Here is a 20,114-nt window from a genome sequence, read left to right on the forward strand (position 1 = left end):
CCAGCTATTCAGTTCAACGGGTCGGAATACTGACATTCGGCTTGAGGCATGTACAGTCTGGGTATCTGTAGATGGCTGCGGATGGCGGATGCGGATGGCGGATGAAAAAATGCGAACGACAAAATAAATAATAAATAAAAAAATAAAATAAAATAAAAAGTATAAATATATAAATATACAGATTAACAAGAAGAAAAAAATTGAATGGAAAATGACAACAACAATTAACAAAGGACTAACGTTACCCGAAAAAAACCACCACTAAACAAAGAACGGTGCTGAGACTTAAAGTGACCACTAAACCAATCATCAATTTGCTTTTAGTCGGTAGTCTTCAGGGTCGAGTTAAGCGCCTCTATATCGCTTGGCCACCAGATGTCCTCATACAAAATGACTACCCCGATAGCCATAGAAATGATTCACATAAATCAATGAACTGAAACAGTTTATTATCAGTGACACTCACAACATTGACACGGTTAAATCAAGGTGATTTCGAACGTCGATAATCAGTGAAAAAACGTTTGTTCCATGGCAGGTGTGGCAGGTCCTTTGGTATAAGTAACGCAGCAGTGTAAGCTAATATAAACAACTGTAACCAGGAGCCTATAATGAACACCTTCTGTAACATTCAAATTACTGGCAACTAGAACAAAACAAAATCTGCTAATTACACTCAGCTATTGCCCGAAGGAATTTTTTGCGCCTTTAATACTAGCTTCGAAACTGAAGTATTCGATTCCGACGCCTTATCTCCCCAAAATTAATTCAAGTTCCAAAAATGAAGTTCCTGCTTGGGCCACGCCCAACCACTTAGCGGAACTATTCAGCTTGATGCGCTGATTAATGATTATTCTCTTAAGGCGGGGGTACACCTGAAAAACAGGACCTTTTTCCAACAATTCTCACATGTAAGATTTAATTTCAAACCATAGCAACCTAAACATCACTGTAAAGCTTGTAGAACAAAGTTTCAGCAAAAAATATATTTTGTGTCCCAAAGCCTATTGTAACATGACACCAAACGATTAAACAAACCACCTGCTGGGTCGTACCAGTGGTCACTTGAGGCCATGAATGGTTTCTGCATCTTTTTAAAGCAAACAAATAACTTAGTGTTATAAGCAGAGGGAATGTTTAAATATTAAAAACAGTTGTAATGATGGTCAATTGAATTTAGCCCTATGAAACCACCATGATTTTCTTCACGATAACTTCGAGCACATCCATCATATGGGAAGATCCTTACCTTATCCCAAAAAACTCAATGAGGAAAGCAGTCCCTGAAAATTTAAGGTCAATAGCTTAAATTCTTCTTGAGTTATCTTTTCTCAAGCGCAAAAGTACCACAGTTTGAGAAATTTAACTTTAAAGTACACAAATAGAATGAAAAAGCAATATTGTTTGCAATTTACAGTGGCAATTGCTGAAAACCACAAAATAACAACTCTCGTTGCCATGGAAACGGTATTTAAGCGTCACACCTGTTGCTGAGAAATGCCCCGTTTCCTCTAAAATATCGCAAAAACCGCCCAAAACGCTTCGCAATGTAAACTTTAATAGTTAAAGTTTCTAATTTTAAAGAAAACGAAAAATACCTTTTTTGACAAAATTCTGGTAGACCCCCGCCTTAATTATATCAGGAATACGCTCTCAGGGTTAAAAAAAAAAGATGTGAAATAATGAAGAGAGGGCCACGCTCTTTGGTTCTCAATCCGCCTACATTACACGGACAAACCTAAATTCACCCTAAGAAAGGCACGATGCTGGTCTGAGAAATAATTCATCACCTCATGAGGTATTTGACAAAAAACTCCAAGGAAATAAGGCTTCCTTGCCTGAACACACTGTACATTGCAGTGAAAATACACATTCGATTGCTTTCGATATTCCATATTATTTTGAGTAAAAGATCTCATCATGTTGGAGACAATAACTAAATCTCCTGGGGGCGGAGCTATTTGTCCACCAGGCTTCAGTGGTGCCGAACAGCCGTAACAAGTGCTAACCTGCGGAGGACATAAGGTCAGGGGATAAACCACGAAGGACCCATAACTTGGTGATGGGTATGCCGTTTTTCTGTAAGGGCTATGAAGGCTTGGCGGTGGTTCATAGTGAGGTCCATGAAGGTGGGTCACGGTGACCGCAGGTGGGTGTGGTGTGATCGTTGGTCGTGTGGAGAGCGGTGTTATACAATTAGAACAGGCTGCGCCTGTCTTAACATGCAGCGACTGTTGCTCTGTTGATTGATTTGCCTGTGAGAACGCCATATTTGCCCTCTGCACTGTAGTCACTGTCTTAGTTCGGGATGTCTTGGACCTAACTCCCATTCGTCGCACTGTTGATGGCCTTTCCCGGTCATCTTTTCTTCCAACTGTCTTGGAACTGTCACTCTTTACGAAGCCCGTGGCTGTTATTATTTGGGGACTTCGTCTGTACCAGGTCAGCTCTGTGTCAAGTGCACCGCATTTTTCGGCCACAGCTAAAGAGTGACAGCAAATCTTTGCAGACTTGTACCTTTCGCCCTGATAGCAAACGACTTTTCCCCATTTGATTGTTGAAACACGTAGTATGGTCTTCCACCGCTGTCATTTCTAACAACGAAGGAATGTTCCTGTTGTGATAGCGCTTGAACTATCGCTCCTCCGCTCCCCAACAAGTTTGACGCCTAAGTGTACATGTCTTTTAGCAACAGGAGAGGTATGCCCGCCAGCCCTGACGTTTCAGGATCAACTGGAAGAGGACAATACTGCTGTGACTAATCCAATTCAGGGTATCCCTGGACCCATCCTGGGAGATCATCATCTTGGTTCAGTGACGGTAGTTGAGTTTTCCAGAATTTCTGCAAAGCGACTTCCCTTTGGTTGGTGTTCATCTTACATTATTTCTCTGGTGGAATCTGCAAACTTTTGAATTCCTCCGAGAGCATACATGGGCCCGGTTGAGAATGGCTGCCTCGCAATCGCGCTCCTGCTGCGTAATCAATTTCTCCATCACCATGCAAAAATGTGACATTTCATTCGGCTGGTAGTTCACTGCTCTTTTAATTACCGCGTTTCCTGACTCGGGCAGATCGTTAAAATACGGCTCTGGTGGATCTCCAAGGCCCGCATTCCCGGATTTGCCATGATGGAGCTTGCCTGTTAAAACAAGGTATAGGTAGATTATCTTTGTTCGAGTTCTTACAACGTTGTGAAAAATCGTAAATAAGTTTTCCAGGTTCTCAAAGTTGAAAATTCCGAAGGTAGGACACCAAACCACCTTCATTTAGAGTGGCTGGTAAACCATGCTAAAGAAATTTCCTTAAAATTCGTTGAAAAAGGTGTTATTGTTGAACAGTTAAACTACATGAAAAGGAAAAAGGGGCCCACGTTGTCTTGTGGTTATAGACCTCAAAAGGTCAATAGTATGGTCCATTTGGCCCTTCTTCGTGTTGTCATGACTACAACTTCTTAACTCATTCACTTTTTCAGGATGAAAGGCATAGAGCTTTTAAGATTTTTTAAGACACGATTGGGGAAGATTCTATCAAGCCGCCTCATTTGTTGATTTGAGTGTTTAAATTTGCACCATTAAGTTTGAGGATTAACAAGCGTTACCTTGTTTGAAATGTAATCATGGAACTTTGACGACTGGCTGTGAAGGAGATGTTCTTTCTCTATTGTGTTCCAGACATCTTTGAAACACTCCAACTGAGTAAGGAATTCATCTCCTGTTTCTGCATCGACAAGTCCTGTGAATTGAAAAAGTGCTAAAACTAGCGTGTTTAACATAATCATCCTTGTCTTTGTTTTTAAACATTTATCAACGACACCAACAACAACAACAACAACAACAACAACAAAAAGCTTTATTTGCATGACTATAACAAAAACAGTGTTGCAAAAGCTATTCATGGCTAATTATTGATTCGTTAACTAATTCCTAAGATAACTTAAAATACATGAAAATAAATAAAATTAAAAATAATAAATAAAGTAACTGAAGTCTTTGCTTATTTTAAACTACTCATACAGTAGAAGTAATCATTCTGCAGAGAAGTTTATCTCTCAATTCGAAGCACGAGGAAACAAATGAAGTTAATTGAGCGTTTATATACGATAGTAAAGTTTCTTTTACTAATAGTCGTGTAAATGGAAGGCTAGGTTCTATTTTAGTAAAGATGATATCTCTCAAAGAAGAGTAACTTGGGCAATCTAACAAAAAATGAATTTAATCTTCAATGGTTTTACAGTTGCAAACATTACACACCCTTTCATTACGGGGTATGTTGTCGTATCTTCTTGTTTCAATCAAAAGCTTGTGGCTGCTTACTCTTAGTTTCACTAATGCGTTCCTAGAAGCGTTTTTCCTTGTGAGATCTAGGTAAGCAGAGGGGCCATAAGTTTTTTTGATTGCGAAATAAAAGTTGAGTTTTTGTGAGTGTTGAAGGGTTTGGTGCCAATAAGAGATATATTTCTTTTTCATACGATCTATGTGTCGCTTGATATTATTTTCATTCAATGTGTAATAATTAAAGCTGGGGAAATTATAGTATTCACTCATCTTTATGACACTAGAGTAAAAACTAGTTTGACCGTTATAATGAAGGTCAACAGATATTCTTAGGGATTGTTTTACTATAGAATGTCCATCCTTTCCTTGGAGGTAGTGTACGTAATTAAGTATCTTTTTATTTAAGTCAACGATTAGAGGAAATCTGCCAAGTTCAGCTCTACATGCAACGTTGGTTGACTTATTATGTACTTCTAAATAGCGTTTACAGAAATGTAAATGTGTTTTTTTTTTCAATTCCGGAGCGTTCCCACGACTTAAAATCTGATTTAACAAAGGCACCCCACACCTCACTATTGTAGGTTAGAATTGGCTGAATCATTGTTAATCAATGTTAATCGCTAAGGTGGGAGGCGGGGTAAGGATTTCGATGTCCCATTTATTTAAATCTGTTTCGAAACAAAATTTCGCGTTCATTTGTTGCATGTGGGTAGGGAATTTGTAAAGTCTGGCTCCAAAGCAAAAATGTTAAAGCCCACATACAATAGATATCTTCTTCCTTGGTCTTCTTCTTTATTCCACCAAGAACATCTGCCAGAAACTCTGCTTGCAGTCCGTGCGGGATTAACTTTAATTCCTCTTTACAATTGTCTTTAAAATGGGTGAAGCACCTTAGGTGAAGAGCATGATAAAAATTTCTCTGTAATGCCTGGGTCAAGGCTTCTTCGCCATCGGTTCCGAATGCAAGGACTGCGACCATATTCTTGTTCATCTCTACTAACTTTGAAAAGAAGAAGTTGTAGCTTTCAAAAGTTTTACGTTGATGAAGCAACATCGGCCCAATCATCATGGGGTGTTTCCCTTTTTTACGACCCACCAACATGAGGCTACTATATGTAATGACTGTCTGATGAAATTTCCCCATAAATGTGGGATCGGCTCCAAGTACAGTGAACTTTTGTGGAGTTGGTACAGACCCTTACTACATCTCTCAGTTGCCAATTGAAGCCAAGCACCACACGAAGTTCTGGTCCAGTAACTTCTCGTATGAATGCATTTAAAAAAAAGCTGTGGAAACACCCTTCCTGAGTTTACTAATCCTGTCTGTTTGGCAAATGAGTTTGGTGAATTTTTTATCAAGAAAATTGATTTAATTTTGAAGAACATTGATGCTATCAATGTGGAGCCCTCTCTTCTGGACTATCACTGCGGTGATGTGAAACTAAGTCAATTTTCTGAATTGTCTGAAAACAAGGTAGGTCAATTAATTGAATGTTCTTCGAACGCTACATGTCAACTGGATCCTTTACCAACATGGCTATTCAAACTTTGCATTGTTGCCCTGGCTTCTAAAGTCACTGATCTTGTAAATCACTCATTGACCAAGGGCTATGTACCTGATCAGAGGAAAACTGCACTAGTAACTTCTTTACAAAAGAAGGATGGAAACGATACTGATTTCAAGAATTATAGACCAGTTAGTAACCTTCCATTTATTTCGAAAATTGTTGAAAAAGCTGTTGTCGATCAACCTCTACGTCATTGCGAAGAAAATGCTCTACTACCGGACTGTCAGTCAGCCTATCGTCGTTTTTAGTCCACTGAGACTGCCCTTCTTAAAGTCCAGAATGACATTTTGTTTAATATGGATAAGCAAGAAGTTACTCTTTTGATTCTTTTGGACCATAGTGCAGCATTTGTTACAGTTGACCACTCTTTACTGCTGAATACTTTAGAACACGACTTTGGTGTAACGGACACTGCTCTTGTATGGTTTCAGTCTTACTTATCAGAAAGGAAGCAATGCATTGTTATAGAGAACAATCTCTCTGATTAATTCAACTTGTCTCATGGAATACCTCAGGGAAGCTGACTGGGCCCCGTCCTTTTTCTTCTCTAAGGGTCTAAATTGTTTGAAGTCTTAAGAAAACACTTTCCATCTGTACATGCCGTTGCAGACGATACCCAGATAAACTTTTCTTTTAAATCGGAATCACAGCTGGCTCAGGATAATGCAGTTAGTACGATTGAAAAGTGTGTCGCTGATATTCGTGCCTGTATGGTCTGTTATCGTCTTATGATAAATGAATCTAAAACTGAATTTCTGATTATCGGCTCCCATGGTCAGCTGTCCAAAATAAAGATCAATTCTATAATGGTTGGGGACGCCATCATTGAACCTGTAAAGAGTACCAGAAATCTGGGAAATTGGTTTGATGAGCACATGGCGATGGACATTCACATTGGAAACATTTGTAACAAAGCTTTTAAGGGTCTTTACAACATTCGACAAATAAGAAAATTTCTTTCCAATGAGGCCACCAAAATATTAATTCATGCTTTTGTGACATCTCACTTGGATTATTGCAACTTTCTCTTTTCTGGACTTCCAAAATATCAACTGGATCGGCTCCAAAAAGTCCTCAATGCTGCAGCTAGAGTCGTTGGTCTAGTACCCAAATTTAATCACATTTCACCCGATCTAAAAGATCTTCACTGGTTACCCGTAGAGTTTCGGATCGAATTCAAAATATTACTACTTTTTTTCAAAGCGTTAAATGGTATCGCTCCACGTTATATCTGTGATCTTGTCAGGGAAAAGGCATCAACCAGAAGCTCTTTGAGATCTAAAGACCTCACTTTGTTAAAGGCCGGCCTCGAACCAAATGTAAGACGTTTGGTGATCGAGCATTCGCTTTTGTTGATCCATCTAAGTGGAATAAGCTTCCTCTGGCAATAAGGACTGCCAAGAACTTAAATACGTTCAAGAAACACTTGAAGACATTTTTGTTTAAAAAAGCATATGGCATCTGATTATTCCCTACTATGTTTATTTTATTTCTTACTTTTTTGTTTGATTGATTATTCTTAAATTTTATATTTTATTGATTTTGACTAAGTTTTTCGTTTTTACATTGTAAGCGCTTTTGAATATCATACAAAAACGCTATATAAATTTATTATTATCATTATTATTATTATTATTATTATTATTATTATTATTATTATTATTATTATTATTATTAATATTATAATTTTCCGGATTACCCAACTGCTGCCTTTTGCTATTCATTAGCATCAGTATGAGCGAGTCAACCTGCTTTGAGGATATCCCTCGACGTTGATTTTGAGCCTGCTCCCTGTTTCGTGGTAAGTCGCTCTCCGATTTTGCATTCACGATGCCACCTTTTGGCACATCTACTTTGTGGAAGGCTTGCTTTGGTTTCTTGGTTGCAGAGACTTCTTTGAGATCTTCTACTACGCTTCCCTTAGTTCTCACGTACCGGGCAGCATTAGACTTCTTACTATTTCCGTGGGGCACAACTTTAACTTCATGTTCTGTTCCGTCGAAGACGTATTGGATTAGGTGAAGATGTGGTATTTCTGAAGCCAGGAGTATATTGACCGATTAAATTGAAAAGTGTGTTATGACATACTTTTTAGCAGGAAAAAAGCACCGTCACTGTCATCTCAACTAGGAGGAGATTCAAACTGGGATCTCGCCTTTTTCATTTTCGTTATTTGTTTTTGCTGACGTCTCTAAGAAATGGTCTTCCGTGGTGACAAACTAACTTTCTGGTGGTGTGTACAAACATTTTCAGCTGGTCCCATCATTTGTCATAAATATTTATCCCGAAATACCCTCTTGTGTTTAAGTCGAACCCTCCTCACCCACCGTTCCTCAAATTTCACCACCATTTTCTTTCAATACACGCTTTCAAAGGACAGTATACGTATATGGTGACATTCGCTATGTAATACCTACCTTGAATTTTAAAAAAGTACTTTTTCAAATCTGGCGACGATTTGTTCTTGAAGTACGTCCGACGCAGATTATATCTTACCCAGTCTGGCGGCGGCATATCGTGGTCATCAAGGAATAATATACTTCCTTTATCATCCATACCAAATTTCTCCTTATGGACACTATTATTTCTCCACGACCCAATATCGTCGCTTTTTATGTCTTCTTCATGGCTTAGTTTAGAAACATCAACCAAAAAGACGACATTGTTACACAATGCACGCAGCGTAGCGGTGCAAAGGGTGTTGAGTTTTACTGGCGCTAGAAGTGCCGTTTGGAGCGTTGTTGTAGCAGATAATATTTCTCGAGTCCACTTAAACACCAGCGTTTCCTCATTACCATTATAGGGAATGTCCATAGCCCTTCTACTAAAAAATGTGGTCGGATAAAAGAGTTAACAGCGACGTTAACAACAAATTCTATTGTTTGTTACTCCTGCTGAAATGTTAATTATTTCCGTTAGCCTATAAAGAACAAAAAATGCAAGTAAATCCGTTTTTTTTTAACAGTGACATATCGAATAGATAAGATAAGATAGATAATTTATTTAATGTCAAATACACAGCGGGTGATCTCCCACTCCCACGAGCCACAGGCCCATGATAAAAGTGTCTGACAATATAAAACAAAGCTAATATCGTCAAGGCGCATGGAGTGGGCCGGCGTGAATTGTTTAAAGAAATTGGGATCTAAGACCCTGTTTTTTTCTTAGCTTATGTACAGGCTCTTGTTGGAAGGGCACGAGGTTAGGGGGGAGGGGGGGGGGGGGGTGGGGTGAAGACAGCGGCGGAGGCTCTCTCCCTTTCCCCTTCCCCCCCCGCCTTCCTCCCAACCTTCTCCCCCTCTTCACCCCTCCCCCCGCCTTCCTCCCAACGCTCTCCCCCTCTTCACTATTTTCTCCCGTTTTCCACTTCGCCACATCCTCGACTAAAGAGCCTGTTCACAGGCTAGTTTTTTTTCTATGGGGTTTCTCCTGGGGAATGTGTTAGGGTGTACCCAACTATCGAGCACCCAATCAAGATAAATAGATATCTATTAATTATCCCATCACTACGGAAGTACCTTAATTGCACAAACACACCGGTCTTTTCCAATTACCTCTCGTGTCAAGTGATCAACCGGGGAGCAGTCTGGGTTGTTTATGCTTCTGTCATGTGGCCTCTCTCTATCAGATATATCAATCTAAATATGGGGTTAAGACAAAGATTAAGTACCTTCATGGTTTGCATTTTTACTTATGCTGAAACTCGCAAATGAATTATGTATGATTTATTTTTTCTTAATGGCGTTTTAGCCTAGGAAAAAAATAATAAAATGAAATAAGAAAACAAGAAGGGCATCTTAAAGAGAATTGCTGAATGAAAGGATCTGAAGGTTACAGCCTCGTCCCGGGCACCTTTCTCTTTATGGGCGCTAAGCTGCTTTGAATATCCCTAGAATAGGCGTTGCTTACCTTAACTTTGGCTTTAATTGGGCTATCATCTGGCACAGGGATAGGATTCGTCGGCGTGCCCGCTCTGACCGTTCTGTAATAGAGAGAAAATGATCATGAGGGATGGTTGTTTGAACAAATTACATCACAAGGCGTGTTAATATTAACCTTGAGTTCCGTTCGTTGTATCGCTTTCTTTGCTTCCCAGTTTTTTACTCGTATTTCTTCTAACCGGGAATAAAAAAAAATCGATTAAATGGCGTTAACTCAGAAAAAGACACACACATATGCACAAACGCCATAAAGTGCGACTTTTTCATTGAGAATTTTCGGGTATAACTATGTTATTGAATAATATCACTAGCGCTCCTCTATCAAACCCTATATTTGCAGCCATGTTTGGATCGCCTGTGGCTCTCGTAGGAACGGGATGTCGATTTTCCTTATGGTTTCTCAACTGTGGTATTTTCCCGGCCGAAATGATTCAAACAGATTCATAGCGGAGCTCTCGCGCGCGCCGCAGGCGCGCGCAGCGGAGCCCCATAGCAAAGAGAATTTGGTAACCCGTAAATGCGAGAAATTTTGGTTTGGATATGACGTCATTTCTGTCCATCCGACCGCCCGACCGTCCGTACGCAATCCCACAATGCTAATGCGCCCGTGTTTGTTTGGCGGGAAGTTGCATGGCGAGATAGTTTGGCAAGATGCGTTTACAACAGAAATGCTAAAGAACAAAAAACACGAAGACAATTGATACGTATTTGTTGGATATGTTGACAAACGTGGAAAGAAGAGAGAGAGAGAGAGAAAAAAAAAGAAACAAAAAAGCGGAGACGATCAAGCAAAGTTGAACGTGGAAGAGAGCGACGGATAGCAAGTTAGAGCAGGCCGACCGGAAAACAAGCCTCGCATTTGCCTATATCACCCGTTCGTGATAAGTTATGGTAACTTTTAGAACTCTAAAATAGCTTTACATAGACACTTTAATCGCCAGCAATATTCGAGAAGTTAATTTTGAAAAATTTGTTTCGTGGCCGTGCGTTTTTTCGTTCGCAGCGCACGGCTCTTAAGCTTATATGTGTGTTTGTAAACAAACGGCAAGTTTCAAAGCTCTGAAATAATTCTACCAAACACCAAAGAGTACGTTTCGGTATTCTCCTTTTTTTAAGCTTAGAGATTAGAATTATTACTAATTAAGAGCAGAATTGACACAGTTTTTAATATCCAATAATTTTTTCCCGGGAGCTTAGTTGCTCTCGCAAAAAATACCATGTTTACGTGATTACGACGGCCGTTTCAACAGATCATTTGTAAACCAAAAAAGTTTCTTCCCGGAAAAAAAAATCGATAACGTTCCTTTATGTTACGTGTTTCAAGCTTTACACAGATATTTTAATCGTTTATTAAATTCTCGATACCATCGATATTCGTGTGGAAATTAATTTTTGAACATTTTGTTTCGTGGCCGTTGTTTTTTCATTCGCACCTTTATGCATTCATGTGTTTGTAAACACACATAAGTTTAAAAGCTCTGAAATAATTCTAACAAACACCAAAGACTATTTGTTAACGTTTATTTAGAGACTAGAATTATTACTATAGGACCAGAATTGACACAGTTTTGGATTTCCAAACATTTTTCCCCGGGAGCTAACTTGCTCTCGCAGAAAATGTCATGTTTACGTGATTCCGACGGCCGTTTACAGATCATTTGTAAACGAAAATGCTTTCTTCCAGGCAACAATCGATAATTTTATTTATGTTATGTGTTTAAAGCTTTACGCAGATACTTTTATCGTCTATTAAATTCTCGATGCCATTGATATTCGTTTAGAAATTAATTCTTGTACAATATTGTTTCGTGGCCGTGTTTTTTTCATTCACACCACACAGCTCTCATGCGTTTGTAAACAGACACAAGTTTAAAAGCTCTGAAATAATTCTACCGTACACCAAAGACTATTTTCCGGTAGAGCCGCTTGAAAAACCGTTTAGTTTCATAAAAGATCCAGAGTTCTTGCAAGCAACAAGGCACTAGATGCGTTTGTCAAAACACTGAGGAAAGATCGTGAAATTGCTTGCGTAGTAAACAAAGAAACACTCACCCGAGAAATCGTTGAAAAGCATTTTCCAGTCTTTCAGCTCGGTCCAGCTGACACAACAAATCCTTCGCAGCTTCAAAACACTGCTTGGCTTTAGCTTTTGGTGCTAGAAATTTGTAGAAAATCTTGCCGGAGCGATTGGCGCACAAGACGAGTACTCAATTTTTTACTGAGCTTGATGCAAAACGCTCTCGATTTCATTCAAACTTGAACAAAGCTGCCACTTTCATTCATGCCGGTCCGCGCGCGGGAAAATGTTACAAGTTTCTTTTTTTTTTTTTTACAAATAAAGTTCAGCTTTTCTGCTATAAATCTGTGCTTTGTCATCAATGTGTTGAATAATAAAACAATTATCCTGCTCAATCTTGCGGATATCGCCTGATTCTAGCCAACTCGGCCTACGGCCTCGTCGGCTAAGTATCAGGCGATACTTGTTCCGCGCGATTTCGCAGGATAATTGCTAATTGTAAGAAGAAGTAGCCAGTTGAAAGCACTTGCATGGTCACCATGACTGATTTCAGTTTCTCAACTGAACAAATGTCAATCCTATCCAAGATTTTAGCTTTGACACAAATAATCCAGCTTTTGCTGATTCCTGTAAGAAACACGAAAACTAACGTTTAGGAATTCCCTCTCTAGCTGCAGCACTTGATTTCCATGTATTTGTGATACAAACAACCGGGCTTAAACAGTCAAACTCCAAAGAACTTGAAAGAAGTCGTTGTTTTTGGACACAAAATTTACGAAACCAACGGAATGTAGAACTGGCGTGTTCAGCCAGCCTCCATTGTAACAAATCAGCATTCAAAAAAAATTTGCCCTCTGCATTGTATTGTTATTGTCTGGGCAGTTTGCTGCATAAGCACTAAAAATATAACTGTAGAAAGGGTGAGGAACTGGTAAGGTTATTACGTTCATACACTAAGCAGATTTTTATAAATGCTATGAAAAAAATTGGAGCTCCGCTTTTAGGCTTGGCTAAATACAGCTATTTCAATTAACGTTGTCGGATAAAAATAAAGCTAAAAGACAAGATCGCAATGTTTTGTGGGATTATTTTTATGAATAATTTCATCAAAATCATCCCTGCACGTGCAGGTCATTGTACTGCTAATTACAACCTACTGTTTTCTCCAGACATGACTGATTTTGATAAATTTATTCATAAAAATCCCACGTAAACTTTCGGTCTTGTCTTTAAGCTTTTAGCTTTGATCCGACAACGTTAATTGAAATAGCTGTATATAAATTACGGTACATTAAAAACGTTTTAATCATGGCTCACAACTTTACATTAATCTCACGAGTCTCCCGCACTTGGCACTTACCACAGAGACCTTATCATGGTTTAAGACGCCACCTCGGCGGGCGGCAAACGTTACAGGAATTCAGTCCGTTGAAAAAACAAACAAGCACACAGAACGTTTGTTGGAAACTTGAAAATAATGTACAGGGACACCCAAAGGGATATTTCGGTAAAATATTCTGTTCGGATGGATTTCGAACGTTTTCGCCTAGCGATCCCTTAAACTTTTTTAGGTTTTTCGAAAAACCCTCAAGTTTCCCTAGAATTTTCGGAAATGATGTGCACACGTTTTCTAACTCACATAATTTTCGGATGGTGTTTTTGTCCCCTAAAACTTTCGTCCGTCGTAGCTATTCTGAAAGCTGATAAAATTTTCGGTGAGAAAACGAGGTATTATCAGGGATCTACATTATTTGGGTCTGACAGAGCGTATAATTTTATCCCCTGACATTTTTGGATGAATAGGTTATACGCCTATAATATTCGGATGAGCAGTTTATATTCACTAAGATTTTCGCTTAATTTTCGTAGTCACAGTTATAGCGAAAGGAAATTTTCTAATGAAACCATTGCTACTACGTGTCCTCGAACTTTCGGCAAGACCCATCAGGATAGCTAAAACTTTCGGATGAGACAAAAAAGCCCCCTCAAACTTTCGACGCTAAGATATCCCTAAGATATCCGAACAAATAAATATCTTTCAGGGCAGCTCCAAATTAACCAAACAGGCTTCTAAAGCAGACAGAAATCCATTTTGGGTACATCTGACGTATTTAGGAAGATTTGGTCGTTGGGTGCCCCTAAATGCACCACGCAAAGGATTTCACAATTTGAGGGATCAGCCATGCCAGAAAATTTGAGGAAACAAGAAAACGTTCTGTGGCTTTTTGTATGTTTCCATACATTCGCCTGTTATTTTTCCTGGAAATGTCTCGCCCTGATCGCCCTAACTAGGTCTCTGTCCCGCGAAAAGTGGGCCTTACACCTTAAACGCGAATAATCTGAGAAAATATATTTTAACAATGGGTAGATAAAATGTTGATAGCAGTAACATTCTTGCCCAACAATCACGTGCGCAATTGTGGCACATTTTTCGTGGCAGATGCCGCGTCGATAAAGCTCATGTGCTTAGTCGAGTTTAACATTATTATTATTATTATTATTATTATTATTATTATCATTATCATTATCATTATCATTATCATTATCATTATCATTATCATTATCATTATCATTATCATTATCATTATCATTATCATTATCATTATCATTATCATTATCATTATCATTATCATTATTATTATTATTATTATTATTATTATTATTATTATTATTATTACTATTATTAATTTTATTTTTTTTGGAATTAGTTGCGTTTTCTTGCTTCTTTGGATATTCTTCATAATGCATCGATTGTATGCTTTTTGAATTTCGCCACCCAGAATTTGAAGGGTGATAACTCACCGACCAAGAAGAGCTCATATGCGCGAACGCCGTAACTCTATGGATTCGTCAATTATCTGTTACAATGAATCTGTCTCGAAAAAGTCTTCAACTAAAAAAGGTTCACTCTTCAAATTTTACGACTTCAATTTTTTTTTTTCTGAGTAAAACGTACCGTTCATTCGTGATCTCCTGTCTCGGCCACGTGGTGGTCCCTCTAAGGGAAAATCGAGAAAATGTTGTAAGTGTTAAGTACACAAATGAAATGAGAACCTTATACCTAACCTTATGACTCACCTCCTGTTCTCAAACACGGGAGTTTCGGAGTCACTGTTCGAGCTATCTCTCATGATGGTACGTCAGGGTCTTGCTGCGACAATTTGTCAAACAAACCTTCCCCCGCAATCTTGCTCATGACACAACACTTTGTGTAGTGTGTGATGCTTTGATTGACAGTTGCCAATGACGCCGATTTCAATCTAGTCGATACTCGAAACAATCTGCTCGTAATAGAAAAATAGACTCGCATGCGCTTTATCTCTTAAAAACTAACCACATTTATTGGAAACTGCATATTTAAACACGACTAATTTTGTTCCATGCGAGAATGCTTGCAAACGAAAGAAAGGTTTCCTGATGGTTCATGGTAGCTGTGAGGCACAACAAACCCTACTTGATTTCCAGCGCCGTTCTTTGTTTACTGGTGGTTTTTTTCGGGTAACGTTAGTCCTTTGTTAATTGTTGTTGTCATTTTCCATTCAATTTTTTTCTTCTTGTCAATCTGTATATTTATATATTTATACTTCTTATTTTAGTTCATTTTTTAATTTTTTTTTATTTTTCTTTTATTTTATTTTGTCATCCTCATTTTCGCATCCGCCATCCGCAGCCATCCGGTCCGCGTTTTACAGATACCTGTACAGTTTATCGATCGAGCATGTATTTGGCAGACTGCGCGTCTCTGTACATTGACTCGTGACAAACAAACTTTATTGGCACTCCCTGAAAAGGGCGTCTACACGATAGTAAATCTAAAAGTTGTAATGATGCAATGCAAAGATTTATACAAGAAGAAGTGAAGAAGTGACAATTTGAAACAAACAAACAAAATCGACCATTTTCTGACGATTTTTGTTTTTCTCTTATAATCACCTGAGTAATTTTACTAAAACAATTATTCGCCTGAAGCTCAGTAAATATTGGTGAATATTTACCAATATTTACTTCGCCTTCGGCGAGTAATTGTTAATTATCCTGAAAATTTGCATGTGACAATGACGGCATGGAACCGTAGAAACGTCATACAGTAAAGTTCCGATAGTAACACCCCCACCCCTCCCCGAAAGTAACGACTTCCCGAAGGAAACGTCAAAACTTTGTGGCCTTTAAGATATCCCGAAAATAGCAAACCTCCCGAAAGTGGAAAGTCCCCCTAAAGGTATGGAGACTAAGTCTTTTTAATTGTGTTATACACATACTGAATGTCAAATTTTATAATGTACAAAACTAATGTCTTCGTGCATTGAAAAATTGATCACGATAAGGCGCTTTACAACAAGAGAAAGCCTTAAACGATCATTCGTCTTTGGTGGCGCAATGTAAAAACTAAACTGATATAATTACGAATTAACAACAGGGACGTTTCTTCAAATTAAAATTGAAAACTCTGTACACTGCAATATAAAACGCATTGGTGTGTCATGGAGAAAGAGCACTGAGTTTAGCTTTCCTTCCCTGATTCAGAGAAGAATTCGATTTCCTCTGCACAGGGCCGTACCTAGCGCGGGGGCAGAGGGGGCAGCTGCCCCCGCCAGGAAAACTCAATTTGTTTCTAACATCACACTGATCACAAGAAAATCGACTAATTGACTGAAAAAATATTCCTTCAATGTGAATTCCAAATAATTATTTTGGAAAATCTTTTGAAGCAAAAGCCATTACCGGTTTTCTTATGAAAATAATGATTTTGTCAGTTTGTGCTGCCTATGGTTTAGAATTTGGTGTGTAAATGAAGACTGACAAGCCTACGCCACTTTCTGGCGCGTGTTTTAGTCTTTTTAAATCTAGGTTATACAAGTATATTTTTTTCAGAGATAAATTGGTTTTAAAAGCCTGCCCTGCTCGCAAGTATTTGTAGCGGGTTTGGATTTAACCATCACATGTTCATGATCCGACAGCTCATTTGCGCCTAATGATTTTTGAGTTTCCTCTTTTGAATTCTGTAGCCGCTTAATTACACTCAGCTCTCTACTTTGTCACTTTATTCGAAAACTTCACCATTCCAAACACATCCCGACGGTAAACAAATCCGTACCAGAACGGTTCTTGAAATACAAAGATTAAATAAAAGATGTTAAAAAATACTACAAGTAACGACATGGAATAAGCAACTGAGAAACAATCGAAAACGAACGACCAACAAAAAAACGGCGAAACACAACTTTACAACACTGAAAATGGCGCGCACACTAAAAACTTATGCAAAGAAAACTGGCTTAAAAGGGTAAAAGGAGTGACAGAAAGGTTATTTACATACATAATGATCTATAAAGGTGTGGGGGCGAAAGGTATGAAAGACGTAGCACAAACAAATACATCAAAAGTAGGTGTAAATTAGGCGCGCAGAAAAAGCTATAACTCGCTGTAACAAATTCTCTTCCTTTTGAATATGATCTCTTATTCCGCGTGTTCAACGACGGTGTTTTTATGCCACATAGGGCATTTCAGCTCGGTTTGGCTTGGCTCTTTTAAGTGCTTGATAGTTTTAACTGCCTTTCTTGTTGAGATTTGTGTAATGTTAGGACAGAAATTAATCATTGCCTGTATCATGCAATGAGCTTCATTCTGTAATTGTTGCAATGCCGGGCCCGACTATTAGTGTTTGTCACAAAGAGTTGTGTTTCTTGGCACGGCTATTTGGTTTTTTGGTTCTCTAGTAATCGTTGTAGCGTGTTATAGAGCTATGCAACGTGTCACAGTAATACTGAAAAGGCTTGAATTGTATTTAAATAACGACTGTGTTTTTGCAAATGCTTCGCTCCACTGATATAGTGCGTTTGTATTGTGGAAGCTCAGTGATTTTCTCCCTTTGTTTACAGCAGTGTATCGACTGTGTTTTAAAATGAGAAACAATGTTTGCTTCAAGCTAAACAAGATGTTAACTCCATAAAAAGTCATGGCAATTTAAAACAAAAAGCTTCGGTGTGTTTTTTTTTTCTCTAAACGTCGTAGAGGCAACTTTCTGTGTAGGAGTGAAAACAAAATTAATGTTCAACTAGAAACCCTGTCTACATACGGTAGACCCCTATGAGGGGTGTGCCGAGTTTGCCCCCAAAGACAAAAAATCCTAGGTACGGCCCTGACTGCATCGGCTGATTCACGCATGCGGTAGTCCGGTAGACCATCGATGTTTATTTCACTGTCCCCGCTACCAATAATGGGTAGTGCAATACCATATTTCACAAATGAACGTATAACTGTGTCTTTATTACTTAGGTATCACTGTCACATACCTTCTGTTTATTAAATTAAACGCCATCTTCATACCATGGAATCCAAATATATATATTTTAAATATAATGCTATTTATTTTTCATTGCTTTGTTTCATGTGCTTGTTCCCCGAAAATTACCCCCCCCCCCCATTCAGTAACGATACCCCTCCCCCCCCCCCAAAAAAAAAAAAATAATAATAATAATAATTCCGAAAGTAACGAAGTTCGCTACTATCGGATTTTTTCGGGGTCCTTTATGATCTTCTCCTCAAACTTTTTTAGATAAACCAAAGATAACGATTCCAGTGGTGAGAACAGTTCCAGGTCATATAGTAAAGTGTTCGGCTGAAGGAACTCGTCCCATGAACATGTCGCTAATTCAGAATTTCACCGTTTTGGATCAGAGAACCGATAATGCTGTTGCCAAAGTTACGAAGAAGGGAAACGCCACGTGTGTGGCTAAAAACCAAGCTGGAACAGATTCAATGACATTTTCTGTTTCAGGTGTGCCTTTTCTTTTTGTTTTCCTTTGTGTTTGTTGTTTCCTTTAATAACTAACTTTTAGATTTTCTTTTAACTAATGCATATTTAATTCACATTACATTTTCACCTTCATTCTTTAAACAATAATATACATATGAAGATTCCAAGTTTCTTTAACCAGGCAACTCTTGAAACTCATTTAAATTTCTGTTTTCTGACCATTTTCGGTAAAATTGCTTGGACTTTGAAAAATTCTAATAATCGTTAAAATTGCACTGCAACAGTAACGTATTTTTCTTAGAAAGACACTTTAGCAGTGATCAGTTTAATCGGCCACCTAGCCTTTAAGGTAGGGTTACAGAAAACCGTGTGCCTGCTTTGAGAGCATCGATTTCGTTCACTGATGAAAGAGACACGCTGTTAACCGCGGAGGAAACATTAATACCATTTATACAAATGCAAAACCGTCATTAGCTCTGTAAAGTGAAATACTAATGTCACTTGAAATCCGGAATTACGTCATGTTTTCCAAACTTCAACCGACCCTTAGAAGACCTTACAACAACGTGTACAGTGACTTGAACTAATCAAATGAAACTTATTCAGGTTCAGCGAACTATATTTACAGTAAGTCAAACCAAATTGTTGCCACATGACGTTTTAGAAGAAGATATGATTAAAGTTGGTGGTTTTCCTTTCGATATTGGCAATGTTAGTTAAGTTTGAACCAGAGGACGTCCTCCCATTCCGGTTACATGGGAGAAATTTTGTCATCGACAATCCTGGATAAGAGCATCTGATCCAATTCTACATAGGTCGATCCCAGAAGTTAACGTAAAGCTAACTTTTAATCTTTCAGATTGCGGGAATCAGTGCTCTGCCCGTGGAGAGATAAGATACAACCAAGTTGAGAATGACTATTCATGTATAAATACAGTATTGACGCCTGACTTCCTGCAATGCCTTCCAACAACTGCCACAAAGCTGTACGATTTTCCTTTTCTTGTCGAATGACTATCTCCTTACAGGATTTTAACAATTAAATTCCATTTAAGGATGGGACCTACATTTAAAACTGGGCATACGTTCTGCACATCTGGAGATACTCGACTTTCCTATGGGTGGTACTTACTAATACAGGGATATTTTTGCGCGGTTTAAAACTATGCGGAGGAAGCAGAACTTAGCAAGTGCTCTTTGTATCCAACAAAAAAATTGGGGTAACCTTGCTTTTTTCATAGATAAAAAAGCCTCAATTTTGAACAAAAAGCCATACATTGCTTTGTATTTTTTTTCAAAATAGTTGTTGCTTAATTATCTCTCTAAAAGAAAAAAAAAAAGCGCAGTTACCTCAAATTAATTTTCGGATTTCAATAGCCCTTGCTAAGATCTGCTTTTCCCGCATAGTCATAAACCGCGTAAAAATAATTCTTTATTAATGGACATCTTCCTGAAAATGAATCTATCTTTAATTCCCTTGAAAGAACATTATAAGCCCATCAATAAATTTAAAAAACATGTAACTTGAATCTTCCATGGTGACTCCATTGACATAA

The 20,114-nt window shown here is 38.4% G+C and overlaps 1 protein-coding gene and 1 long non-coding RNA gene across 4 annotated transcripts in view; one reads left to right on the forward strand and one right to left on the reverse strand.

Moving 5' to 3' along the window:
- LOC146459281 (uncharacterized) overlaps positions 1–19,821 on the forward strand; it is a 79,545-nt gene extending 59,724 nt beyond the window's left edge. For all 3 annotated transcript variants that reach the window (XM_085089697.1, XM_085089698.1, XM_085089699.1), the window contains 2 exons: positions 18,358–18,579; positions 19,418–19,821. In XM_085089697.1, the coding sequence (XP_084945823.1) occupies positions 18,358–18,579; positions 19,418–19,572 (377 nt within the window). In that variant the 3' untranslated portion in view covers positions 19,573–19,821. The remainder of the gene's footprint in view (positions 1–18,357; positions 18,580–19,417) is intronic.
- On the reverse strand, positions 1,172–3,779 carry LOC146459282 (uncharacterized). Its single transcript, XR_014858013.1, has 2 exons — positions 3,600–3,779; positions 1,172–3,140 (listed from the first exon to the last, which is right to left on the reverse strand). It is a non-coding gene; the product is annotated as an uncharacterized LOC146459282 (long non-coding RNA).
- Positions 19,822–20,114: the final 293 nt, after the last annotated feature.

The sequence above is a fragment of the Pavona decussata genome, unplaced genomic scaffold, assembly GCF_977016875.1.
Source record: "Pavona decussata unplaced genomic scaffold, jaPavDecu1.1 SCAFFOLD_221, whole genome shotgun sequence".
NCBI classification, from domain to species: Eukaryota; Metazoa; Cnidaria; class Anthozoa; order Scleractinia; family Agariciidae; genus Pavona; species Pavona decussata.